At 32.8% G+C, this 13,536-nt stretch overlaps 1 protein-coding gene across 4 annotated transcripts in view; it reads left to right on the top strand.

Annotated features, from left to right (window-relative positions):
- The window catches only part of CACNA2D1 (calcium voltage-gated channel auxiliary subunit alpha2delta 1), a 486,082-nt gene that overhangs the window by 466,266 nt on the left and 6,280 nt on the right, over positions 1–13,536 (top strand). For all 4 annotated transcript variants that reach the window (XM_063100870.1, XM_063100872.1, XM_063100873.1 and 1 more), the window contains 7 exons: positions 101–172; positions 1,343–1,495; positions 1,584–1,636; positions 3,238–3,293; positions 3,674–3,803; positions 5,944–6,053; positions 6,431–6,513. In XM_063100870.1, the coding sequence (XP_062956940.1) occupies positions 101–172; positions 1,343–1,495; positions 1,584–1,636; positions 3,238–3,293; positions 3,674–3,803; positions 5,944–6,053; positions 6,431–6,513 (657 nt within the window). The remainder of the gene's footprint in view (positions 1–100; positions 173–1,342; positions 1,496–1,583; positions 1,637–3,237; positions 3,294–3,673; positions 3,804–5,943; positions 6,054–6,430; positions 6,514–13,536) is intronic.

The raw sequence follows: 13,536 nt of genomic DNA, 5'->3' as shown, positions 1-13,536 counted from the left end.
TCTCTCTTTATTTTGTAATCATTTACATTACAATAGGTAATGATGATGCAACCTTCTAACCTTCCTAAAAATGTATTAACTGTTATTTTTATTTTGATAGGTAATGGATTGTGTGATTCTAGATGATGGTGGATTTCTTTTGATGGCGAATCATGATGATTATACTAATCAGGTATGTACCTGAAGTAGGGTTTCCAAAGTGTGTTTTCCTGATCAACATTACAAAACCCTTTCAAACATTATAGAAATCGAAGAACTGTTTTGTCATAAAATCAATTTTAAAATGCTTAATATAATGTAAACCATTAAGAAATTCTAAATCTAGTTTTTCTTTATGTTTGTTAGTTGATTTTACTTTTTGGTAGTAAAAGTTACCATTAAAACTATGGTTAAGGATTTTAACATGATATGAGCTTATTTTTAATCTTTCAGAAATTGTCAAAATTTTCCACATGAGTATTTACCAGTTGATAATGTCTAACTTAATATATATGGCTGGTTGAAATCGATGCAGTTTCTAGTCCCAGATTTGCAAATTGGCAGCACATAGGCTACGTGGTTCACACAGGATTTTACAAAAATTTGAATTAACTGCCAGTACTCTCTCAGAACTGGAGTGTTTTCCTGAATGAAAATGTCTGTGGGCTGAAGCTGATTAGCTAGTGATTGCTCACTTAGATGGGACTTGCTCCAATTCATCATAGTCCCTACAAATTCCTTTTCTTTTTCTAGTCCAGCCCACTCCCATTTATGCTACTTTTCACTTCCCTAGGAGGCATTTGGTTTTTTCCTTTTTTTTTTCATTGTATATATTTAAGGTGTACAACAAGATATTTTTAAATACATGGTTAACTGATTACTACAGTCAAGCCAATGAACATATCTGCCATCTCACATAGTTACTTTTTTGTGTGGTAAGAGCATCTAAAATGCACTTTTCTAGCAAATTTCCAGTAAAAAAATACAATATTACTAACTACAGTCCTCTGTTTTACATCTCTAGACTTATTCATACATTACTGCAACTTTGTACCCTTTGACCTACGTCTGCCCATTCCCCACCTTCAACCCCATTCTAACTTACCAAGAGGCATTTGATTGTGACCTTCATGCTTAGTAATCTCTGTCCATTTCTTCCACAAATAAAATATCACACAGAGCCACTGGGTAATGAGAACACCTAATCTCCTTTTAGTTCTTTCACAGTGCTATATCCTCGTTTGCTTTTGTTTTTAAGCTCGAGATGTCTGAGTTCACAATTTCTTCATATTATTTTTATTGTACTGGTTCAGGTGCTCATAGTGGTGTTACCTTTGAAACTTTATTATTATTTCCTTGCCAGATTGGAAGATTTTTTGGAGAGATTGATCCAAGCTTGATGAGACACCTGGTTAATATATCAGTATATGCTTTTAACAAATCTTATGATTATCAGTCAGTGTGTGAGCCTGGATCTGCACCAAAACAAGGAGCAGGACACCGTTCAGCCTATGTGGTCAGTAATATCCATGGTCAAATCAATCCCTCTCAAAGGGACACTCAAGCACAGACTGATGTAATGACTTTTTTATTATGTTTTATAGCCATCAATAGCAGACATATTACAAATTGGATGGTGGGCCACTGCTGCTGCCTGGTAAGTCAAAATTTTGGTTTTATTGGTAATGAGAGAATGGTGTGAAAGAGCAGCTGATGAAAATACAAATTTTGTGACATGGAAATTGTTATTATTACTTATTTTCATTTCCGGTAGCACATATTGGTAATATTTACAAATAGTTTTTCTTAAACCATCCCTATAAAACTTGCAGTTATTTGAGTTTTCATATGAAAGCAATGTTATGTTCATGCAAACTTCAGCCTCTTTAGAGGCTTCATTTGTTTATGGATCTGTTGAAACTCTTCTCATTTGTATTTTTTCTTCATATTATATCATAATATTTTATATGCACTGACCTATAAAAAGTTACTATTTATTGTCCTTAATATGTAACTTAGAGGTCTATGTTTTTGTTTTTGTTTTTGACATGATGACCATCTACCTCTTTACTATTAATACAAGGACTTGCATCGTTTTAGAGGCATCCTGTGGCTGAAATGGACCAATTCTTTCTCTTCACTGATCTCACCCTCTCTACCTCCCTCACCCCTCACATATGACCTTCCACCTATGAAAATAAGACACTTAAAGTATTTACTGTGGCACTATGGCAAGTCTGAAAGATAAAATCTGTCATTGTTTAGTCCGGGTTAGTCAAATAACTAAGCCTCCTATTGTTTCTGGGATCCATTATCTCTCTCCCTCCCTATTATGTATATATACACAGTATATTTTTTATATCATCCTACTGTATTGTCCCAAGCCCTATTTTATATGGATGAATCTATAACATTCATTTGATGGTGAGGTTTTTCCAGCTAAAATTAAGTGATTATATCATTTTATTAAAATAAAGATTTTAGATAAAAAATCCTTTCTAAAAAATCGTATTTTCTGGTGTGTCAATGATATTTATATATTAATTTCAGTAGTTTGCAAAGTAAATCTCACAGTGATCCAGAAATACTTTGTTGTCTTTATCCTGTTTTCACGCCAAAATATTCTTCTCCCCCCCCCTTTTTTTTAAACTAAATTTAGTTTTAGATGATTCTGTACTAATATTTGGCTCAATTGTCACTTATTAAAAACTGAAATGTGTCATTTGCTCTCTATATAATATGTATATTTTATTTCATGAATGTCCCACTACATCTAAAAATATATTCTATACTGTAAATTGTTGACAAATCCAAACCTGTGTGATAAAAAAGGTCATTTTTGATTGTTTTTGGTTGTTTTTTTTTTTCACCACAGAGTTTTAAAAACTAAAATAAGGAGAAAATTCTGATTGTAAAAACCTATGCACTGAAATATTGACATTCTCTCTCAGAGTAGCCACTTGAATAATAACATGCACAGCAGTCCTCTTCACACATAATATATCCCTCATTTGGTCCTGAACAAGATCTGAACATATTTGACTTCATGACTTTTTTAAAGATAAAAAAGTTACTATGTTGTATATAATTTAAGAATAGTTACATAAAATGCTTCTAAACTTTTTATGAACAAACTCTCAATTTTTCCCAGAAAGATAGAAAGGAAATATGGATTTATCGGTATATGTAGATGTGAAAATACTCAGGTTTTTATTACAAAATTTATAAAGTAAACAGTTATTCATTTTTAAAATGCAGGTCTATTCTACAGCAGTTTCTCTTAAGTTTGACCTTTCCACAAGTCCTTGAGGCAGGTATGTAAATGCTCCGATATTGTCCTTGGCCTAATAATTACAATTTTTGGATGTGCTGAGTTCAACGAACTGAAAGAGAAAGTGTGAGTGTGTGTGGTGTGAAAGAGAGAGAAAGAGATCATCCGTCAGACACTTTTGTAGGTTGAATATTTTTGGTCAAACCTTTCCTAACGTTTAATAAGTTTTCCTAGGTCACGTTGGTTTAATTTATTCTATTGATTTTATCTAGGACCTGTTAGGGGCTGCCATGATAGGGCACAGCAATAAATATCGAGGCCTCTGGCCTTATACGTTTATTTTGCTTGGGGAGAAATGAAGAGTCCGGGGGACTGTCTACAGTGTCCCCTTGTGATGGTGATCTTTGTTTTTACTCCCCACAGTTGAGATGGAGGATGATGACTTTACAGCCTCCCTGTCAAAGCAGAGCTGCATTACTGAACAAACCCAGTACTTCTTCGAGAATGATAGTAAATCCTTCAGTGGTGTATTAGACTGTGGAAACTGTTCCAGGTAATGTTTCTTTACTTCTGGAGTCGTCCTATTCCACTAAGAAATTGTATTCACTTTTATAAGCGTTATAGAAAATAGAGAATGTTGGAGTCAGAGACACAAATGAGTAACTGTTTTAAGTTGTTAAGTGTCCTAGATCTTCATTTTCCCTGTAAGCTTTTAAAATTTACAATTTTTAAAGTTAATTCTAACTTTGATAAGTTGTAATTCCTTCAAGTATAATTATATGATCAAGATAATTGTTGCTTCTTACTGGGAAGAACATAGAAAAATTCAATTATATTTTAATGTACTTTTTGTCTAAAAGAACCTATATTAAAAACCTAATATAAAAGAGTAGCAGAATTATATTCCAATATAATTAAGATGAATTATATTAGTAATTCTAAGCCAAATATGATTTATTTTTATATATGGTAACTAAAAAGGTTTATAAAAAGCTATTCCGGATTGGACTTTTGTCTGTTTTTACTTCTAGACTTCTCTGATATGGAGAATTGAATGTTATCTTTGACATGAAACTGAAGGGGCTCGGAGAAAATGTAATTTCCTACGGTCATGGTTATGCTAGGCATATCCATAAAAAAATCTTTAAAACTTTTTGGAAGAGATGGAGAATTTAATTTGATTGTAATGGGATAATGGAGATAGGCTACATTGGAATTTTTGGAGTTTTGAGAAGAAAGTGTTAATGCATGCCACGGAATCCCTGAGAACAGAGCAGCAAGTCACAGTTTACAAAGCAGAGTTGGATACTGTTTTTAGAGATGGTGGGCAGGTTATTCTGAAAGAAATGTTAAGAGAGAGAAGAGGAAATATGAGGAGGTGAGGTGAGGTGAGGTAATCTGAGATAATGAAAGTGCTGGAATAGTTACTAAGGAATTCAGAAAAGTAAATTCCCTAACAGTTAAAAAAAATATTTGAAGATGGGTCTAGAAGGGGAAACTATCACGAATTTTTAATAGACACGATCAGTAGGTTTTATGACTGACTTTAGCAAATCTCTATGTTCAAGAAGGAGGTAGAGGGTGTAAAGAGGATAGGAAAGGAGAGGAGTCAAGCATGAGCCCAGAAAAAAAAGCAGACCATCTTGTTTAGAGGTTATCATATCAGGCCATCAACTTCAGGAAACAGAATTGTAGTGTGTTCAGTGGATACATCAGAGAGAGTTTCACGTCCTTCGGCCTTTCATTAACTGATGTCCAGTAACAGCAATGTGTGCTTAAAAAATTAAGTTAAATGGTAAGATAAAAAATCAAGACATTGAATTGAATGATGGTTTCCTTTGATTTCTATGCTTGTGTCCCAAGTCTAACAGGGAAAAATAAATAAATTCCATTTTTTTGAAAAAGATATAATCATAAAGAAATTACCTTTTTAGTGATATATTTGTATTTGTATGTTGATTGCTAAAGAAGTTAGAAGCAGCTTAAGATGGGGACAAAAAAGAGAATGGAATTTAAAGCCCTTGATTCTGTCAACATCTGTATTGTCCAATGCAGTAGTTACCAGCCACAGGTGGCTGTTTAAATTTCAATTGAAATTAAATAAAAATTTTGTGCCTCAGTCACAATAGTCATATTTCAAGTGCTCAGTAGCCTCATATTGTTAGTGTTTACCACATTAGACGGGACAGAAAATATTTCCATCTTCACAGAAAGTTTGTTGAACAGCACTGATCTAGACAGACTTTACTCTGCCCTTAGCTTACACAAGATGCTCAGCCATTTTTGTGCTCCTAGACCTCTTATCTTTAAATAAGACAACTTTGGCATATTTTCAGTGACAAATAACACAATTCTTTAAATTTGTAAAATGAAACATTTTTTTCTGTGAGTTTCAACAGCAACTAAATAGTGCTTATTTTGCAATGAACTTAAAAAAAAACAAAGGTCACACTGAAAACATCTATTGCAATTTTTTAGTATCCATTTGAGAGAGGTAATATGTTCATGCTAATAAGTAAAAATATGGTAACTCATTCTCTTATACAATTTGTGATGGTAATGCTTTGTGTTTCAATATGTCATATTTTGTCTTTCATTTTAATATATAAGAATCCTTGAATGGAAAAGATTTCCATTCTTTTCCCAAAAGGTATTGTTTTTTTTTCTGTGCTATTTTAATGTTTATTTTGTAGAATCTTTCATGTAGAAAAGCTTATGAACACCAATTTAATATTCATAATGGTGGAGAGCAAAGGGACATGTCCCTGTGACACACGACTGCTTATTCAAGCGGAGCAGACTTGTATCCTTTGACGTCCGAGATGTTTGGAATGGAAAGCCATGGTGAAGTAATTCATTTTTAACCTTGTCACACTGATTAGGCTCATAAAGAGAAGAAATAGGAGTGTGCTATGATCACCCTGCAGAGGCAGTATGGATCCCTCACCCCAAATTTGGTTTGAATGTCAAGACTGATTATGCTAAATATGCATCAGGAGAAGGACAGCTCACAATTCAGTTCTGTAAATTTCTAAGTACTTGAATTGATTATGTTGGATGAGAGTAATGGCAAAGGAATCTCTTGCTTGCTTTGGGAAATGAATACATTGCATTGCATTTTTTTGTTTTAATTATGTGGAGAAGAAAAGTAACTTTATATTCCTTAACAAGTCTCTTTAGCTGATGGTCCAGATCCTTGTGATATGGTTAAACAACCCAGATACCGGAAAGGGCCTGATGTCTGCTTTGATAACAATGTCATGGTAAGATGACACTTTTACTAGATTAAAATGCTATAAATTAAAGGTCATTGTTCACAAGAATTTAAGGAGACAAATTGCAATTTTTACTCAAACATAATGTCTTAATCATAGTTTTCCTCATTAACATGATGTACTTGCTGGTAGGTAGATTTTTTTTTTTTTTAATTTCATACTTTTCATGGTTAGCATAAACTTAACAGTTGCTTCTTCTTTCTGTCCTTTCCCAGAAATCGTACTTTCAAACACAATTCCAATCAATGTACTAATAATCCAAATCACAAATCTGATTATTTTAAAGACTTTCTAATAAATAATTTATACTAAACGTTACTTATGGTATATGTGTTACCTTCCTTCGTTTATATTTCCATCCTTAAGAAATAAAAGTTATTTTTATTAGTCTTTAACCTTCAATGTATTTAAAAACCTGTTATCAGCTATTGTCCTATTATTTCATAGTTCAACTTTTTTACATAGTTTCTGTTACACTTCTCTCTGTGTAATGGAGACACAAAAAAGATTACTCAAAGCAACATGAATGCAATGAGAAGCCCAAAGGGACTGCACCTCAGCAACTCCTCTATTAGGAGAAAACTGGGTACAGCCCCGATTCAAAGTTAGCTTCGGTTTTTGTTGTAAAGATAGGGAAGTTTCACAAGAAAAGTCAGTTGATTCAATCATTTTTCAAAAGGACACAAAGACATGGGCAATGTGACAAAAGTTATCTACGCCTAAGTATAGCTTAAACAATAGAAACTAATAACATCATTTAAGTTAACGAGGTGACATTCCAAAGTACAATTTGTGAAAACCTAAATTGAACAAACTGAGATCATTATCTAACCCAAAGTATAACCTCTCCGCAAATGATTTAAACAAAAGTTACATTCTTATAATTGTCTCTAAAGTTTCCACCAACAAACAGCTTGCCTTTAGCAAACATTTTTTCACATTTTTCCCTACAGTAATTCTTTCAACATCTTTTAACAACAATCAGTATGTTAAATAGTCAAAGTACATAATCCCATCCCTAAACAGTGATTAGAATTGATTAGATGGGCTTTTGCCATCCTATCTGTAGACTTTTGTCCCCTAAATCAAGGGCTTTTGACCTATACATGTATTACCTAAAAACCCTATTCTAAAAATCAAATGAGAATCAAGATTTCTTTCCCTCTACAATTTCTGATTCTATCAAATATTAGATTTGTATTATTTCCCTTAATTATACTAATTTCTTTTTTTTTTATTGTTTGAAATTAGACCAGGTCAATGACACAGGGTTAATGTGATAAAATACGAAAAACTATATTAATGTATTATCTAAAAATGACTACTTTTCATATAGTTCAGCTATTTATAAACACTAGTCTGACTTACTGTTTATGTAATCAGCTTTGTGCTTTTAAAATTATTTTAATTATTAAGAAACTTTAACTTATTCTCTAAGATGAAGGCCCCATAATTTTTTTTTTTTATTTTAAATATAATATTACCCAATTCTCTGATTCTCCAAGGTGCATCTTTGTACTTAGTGGCTTGCATACACCAATGAGCATCCAAATGTAAAGCATCTTCTCATGAATTCCTTACTCTAGAAACATGTCAGAACATTTGTTGATTAACGTACATTTTTAGGGGTTTTTATTTATTTAAAATAGTTTTGCCTACTCAAATACATACAGCACATTTGACCCAGAAAGGATATGGCATTTTCACAGAAACACATTATGCAATTATATAAACTAAAAATGAAACAAAGGAATAAAATCAGTGGTAAGGAATAAAGCTAAAAATGCAAGATGTGTTAGCCAGTAAATCCCAGTTATCTCTGAGTACTACTGATTATCCATCTTGATAGGGAAAGTGATTCCACATTGCATCTAAGTTGTATGTTTTCAGTTTTACCCAGTAAGGCATGTAAAATCCACGTTAGGGCTTGTTATTCTATCTACTGCAACTTCAAGAGGTTTGCCCATATCAACTGATTCCCTGAAGAACATCGTATGATAGGCCCAAGGGTAGTGTCACTCATTAAGGAAACTCCACTCATCAATTGTTTGTCACCCACATTCAGCAGTTCAAAGACTGAGATTAAATTCACTCAGATGAACTGGAAAGATGATTTAAAAACCCTATTACTCAAAATATTCTCATCCTAGGAGGCTTTTGATCAAGGCACTAAAAAGACTTAACTAAGACAAAAATTTCTAACAGTTCAAGTTCCTATAAATTATATGTCGGGTTGTGTGTGAAAGTACAACTCTTGCTCAGTAGCATGGTGTGCTAATAATGTGTTATGTTTCTTTAGCAGTGGAGTATTTCAGTAATGCTTCTTTGCAATGGTCCCCGTGAATCTGCTCTGGATTGAGGCTCACATCAACTGCTAACTGCCAGCAAATTGCATGAAATCTCATTTTGTATGTCTTCTTTTCTGTGTTTTCTTTCCTTTTCCTGTACTTGCTACTTTGCCTGTTATTAATAGGATCAACTTATATGCACAACGAGTCGTGCCTGTACCATGATGTCAGCTCCTATCTTCATTTTACTGCAAGTTTTCATGTGGTGTGGATGGTCAGTCAATTTCTCTAATTTTTCTTTGTTTTTGTTTGTGCCCTGAAATTTTGGAAAATAGTCCATGTCCCTAAATTCACAATAATAAATGTCCTGAAACCAGGTTATTAAAATCCCAGTTACTAATGTTATTTTGTAAATAGCTGATTTCGAATGGTGCTTAAGTTTCTAATTCTAAACAGAAAATATCAGTTTCTTATATTTATTTAAAAAAATCATTCTTTTCTCAAGGTTTTTGTGTCACTGTGGAGAAAAAAAATACATACATAAAGATATCTTACTTTTATTTAATAGAGGTACCTGGAGCCAGGCACACACTAACAGCCCCAGCTACTAAGGAGGCTCAGCTGGAGGATCACTTGAGCCCAGGAGTTCTGGGCTGTAGTGCACTATACCGGCGTGTCCACACCGAGTTCAGCATCAATATGGTAACCTCCCCAGAGCGGGGACCACCAGGTTGCCTAAGGAAGGGAATGAAGCAGGTCAAAACTCCTGTGCTGATCATACCTGTGAATAGCCACTGCGCTCCAGCCTGGGCAACATAGCAAAACCCCATATCAAAAAAAAAGAGAAAAAAATACCTAACAACAATTATTAGAGCTGGTCATGTCAATTTATTTTTAAAAGATGCTAACATAAAGTTAATGGTCCATTCCAATTTTATCAAGCATAGTTTAAGAAATTCTGAGTTAACCACTCTGATTTTTCTTTTTTATATACAAATCTGTTTTAAATAACATTTTTAGCTTTATATTCCCAAAATATTGATATTCTTATTGATATATTTTAGTATAAGTGCTTCTAATTTCTAAGGTTATTTAATATTACTTATATTTTCTAGGTCAAAATTACCATTGATTAAACTTAAGAAATTTCTGAATGTTATGGTCAGTACTACTAATTAGAGATTTTGTGGCATGTATTTGTGTTCAGTGTTCCATTTACCATGTTGCAATTTCTTTTCTGGTGCTCTAAAATCATCATGATTGTATTACTAGAGCAAATTTTGTTGTGTTCTTTCTTCACTAGTCTCCAGGTATTCATTGATCGGGAAACCACTAGATGGAGATGTGGCCATTATTATGAATGGAGTGAGCTCATCAGAGGGGGGAGAAAGTGGGGTAGCAGACGGAGTCTCAGAAAATAACCACATTTGTTCTGGGATAATAAAATAATGGTTTCCGTGGCAAAAGGTTCCAAGTAAAGGAGACCTAGCCAATTTTAATAATTATGATTTAACACCAAAATTAAATGATCATTCTCCATGCACATTTTTTTTAAATTGATACCATAGGCAGCTATTTGAAATATAATTTTTTTGATTTTTTAAAGAAGTGCATAGGTAGCCATCTACTTACATAAGAAAAGTATAATGAAATTATATGTTTCTATAATTGTCTTTATTTGTGGTCATAATAGAAATGAGTAAACTAGAGCATAAGGGTACCAAATTACTATATTCTATTCTGTAGGTGAGGAATAGTATAAAAATCCATTATATTTTTATCTTTGATTCAAAAGTTACTTCTCTCAATAACAGAATTTTTAGAGCAGATTTATAGGTTATCAGTTAGACACAAAAATGCATAAATACTGCTTTTGAATAAGTTAACTCCCTTTAAAATAGTACAGTACTCCTTTTACCTTTATCTTAAAAATCTGTAGTTGACCATACGTTTTTGTTTTTTTTTGGTTTTTTGGTCTTTTTCATGACCGGCACTCAGCCAGTGAGTGCACCGGCCATTCCTATATAGGATCCAAACCCGCGGTGGGAGCGTCACAGCACTCCCAGCACCGCACTCTCCCGAGTGCACCATGGGCTTGGCCCAAACCACACGTTTTTAAATTTTTTTATCCCCCCAAAAAATAAAAAAATAAAATTTTTAATTTCCTTATATATATTTCACCATAATTATAAATAACTTATCATGGAAATAAACAAATATCACTATACACACAATACATTTCAATGAAATAATTTGGGGGAGATGAAAAGAGTACACCTGAAAATCTTTGGTATTTATTATTGTATCCTTGAGGAATATACAATAATTAATTAGTCTTGAGAAGACGATGTAGATGGTGTATACATTAACAAGATGTGTTAGATATTTAAAAACACAGCTATCAGTAAGGAACAGTGAATCCAGCTAATGTAATTTAAATGTTGATATGATTTCAAAGTATTTTTTCTGAAACAATAAAAATTGAAAAAACATAAAATAATACTTAAAAATACTGAGAGGTTAGTTGGGAGTTGTCCTCCACACTCAGGAGCAATAAAGGCTTAGGTCTAAGATTCAGTGTTAGCCTGGCTCTGTCTATCTATATCTAGTGATCTGTGGTGGATTAAATTTTTCTGACAGGAAAGGTGGAATGGTAGTGTAATCTCTAAAGTCTCCTAAAGGGTGACATATCGCTAATTTGTTTAAAAAATAACTCAGTCTAAAGCTAGAGTTCTTGCACCCTGTGGAGTCCAAAAAGGATGTAGATTTGGTATATAATTATGAAACTTCATACCATGAGAACTTCCTTAAAATACAAGTGTTCAAATAAGACTTTTTGACAAGGGCTTTTATGAAGATTTATTTTCTGGTAAAGAAGAACAAACGAAAACAAAACAAAACAAGCTAAAGTTTATTTGTTAATCAAAGAAGAAAGTAAAATAAGCCAATAACCTATCCATTGAGAAATGTATTATTTAATGCAAATCCAATTTATGAAAGAATGCTATTGTGTACGTAAAAAATGATATGCAGAAATAAATGTGTTGTATATATTTATTTATTCATCTCAAAGAGTTGAACAAATATACTTCCTGTCTCATGAGTTAATGTGGTAAGGGTGTTAAGGTGCCAAATAGGAGAACAAATTATTTGTTAAGGATGTTATTCCTGTTAAAAGAGTTATTGTGCAGTATTCACCTGCCTAAAAGTCTTTAAATATAGATTTTCTTTGAGGCTGCTGGGGAGGACTTTAGTACAGACTTACCTAAATTCTAAAGTTAGACATTATTTGGTGTATGTCTTCAGTCATTTCCCTTTTGAAGGAAAGTAAACGACTATAACTGAGAAAAGAAAAAAAACAAAAACTTCTCAGCCAAATAATCAGAACACTTTCCTTTGGAAAACTTACTTCTAAGTTTACTTAAATAAATTAAAAATTATTGAGCTCCTACTATGTGCAATTAGTTGTCCCAGGTTCTGGTTGGGGTAAGAAAGGCTTGAGGGTTGAGCAATACCTGTTCAACAAAGTATACTGAAAAGATTTTAGCCATTAGTATACACGGTCTTATAAAGTAAACCTTGGAGCAAAAACCATATGAATGTAACTATGCTTTCATTTTTTTTTCTTTTATAAGTAATGGAAAAGGAAAAAAATAAGGAATTCTCGGTTGGTATCTTTATTAGAGTCTTTTGAGAGAGGTTGCCTATGAGGAAGTCTAGTAAAATCAGCCTCATATACATTTATTTTACAATATGATAAAAACATTGTCACTGCATTCTTTTTCTATTTTAATGTGTTAAACTGAAACAAGATACCGATTTGTTATTTTCTTCTACAATGATCTTGAAAATTCAGACTAATTGTTCTGGTGTCATTTGTCAGTAGGGTTTTAGACTCTATATGTAAGAAAACAATGAGGTTTCTCCCATATCTATGCATTTGTGATTTAGAATGTTTTTAGAATGTATCTCATAATTTACTTTCATAGAATAATATCATGTCCTATTATATGTGATTGTACCATGCAAAACGCATGAGAAACCATGATCAGGAAACTGATGAGGCAGATTTTTTTTTTTTTTTTTAAGATGACCAGTAAGGGGATCTTAACCCTTGACTGGGTGTTATCAGGACCACGCTCTCCCAAGTGAGCCATGGGCCAGCCCATGAGGTAGAACTTTTAGTGTGAATCAACATGCAGACTACAGGGACTCCAAACAACTAATCTAAACTACCATCTCCTAAATGCAAACAAACATATCATATCATCATACAGAGGAAATGAAACAAACAAAAAATCCCAAGAATAAAAAAATAAAAACAATGAAAAGCCAGGGAGAATATTTTTCTTTCCATAACACATTTCTAGAATATATTTTAGTATATGTGCTGCTAAAGCGAGCACATTTCTAGAATATAAATATATGTTTTACATTAATAATTTCCTTGACAAAATATATTATTAATACATAAATGAGTTTTTGTTTGCATGTTTATTTTTCATTCCATCAAATGAATACTTACCAGAACCAGAGAGTACTCCTATTAGGCCTTTATGTTAGTATCTGATGTTTGCAGTGTTTCTAAGCAATCAGTATATGTGCTGCTTTATTGAGTACGGACTATTCATTTATTAAATACTTACCACACACATACTACGTATCAGGCCACTCTTCTCTGCGTGTGATACTTGAGATATATTTACACTAAAAAAGTATTTTT

The sequence above is a fragment of the Cynocephalus volans genome, chromosome 6 (genome assembly GCF_027409185.1).
Source record: "Cynocephalus volans isolate mCynVol1 chromosome 6, mCynVol1.pri, whole genome shotgun sequence".
In the NCBI taxonomy this organism is placed as follows: domain Eukaryota; kingdom Metazoa; phylum Chordata; class Mammalia; order Dermoptera; family Cynocephalidae; genus Cynocephalus; species Cynocephalus volans.
Note: the sequence above shows the minus strand (reverse complement) of the source record. Positions and strands in the feature narration are given on the sequence as shown.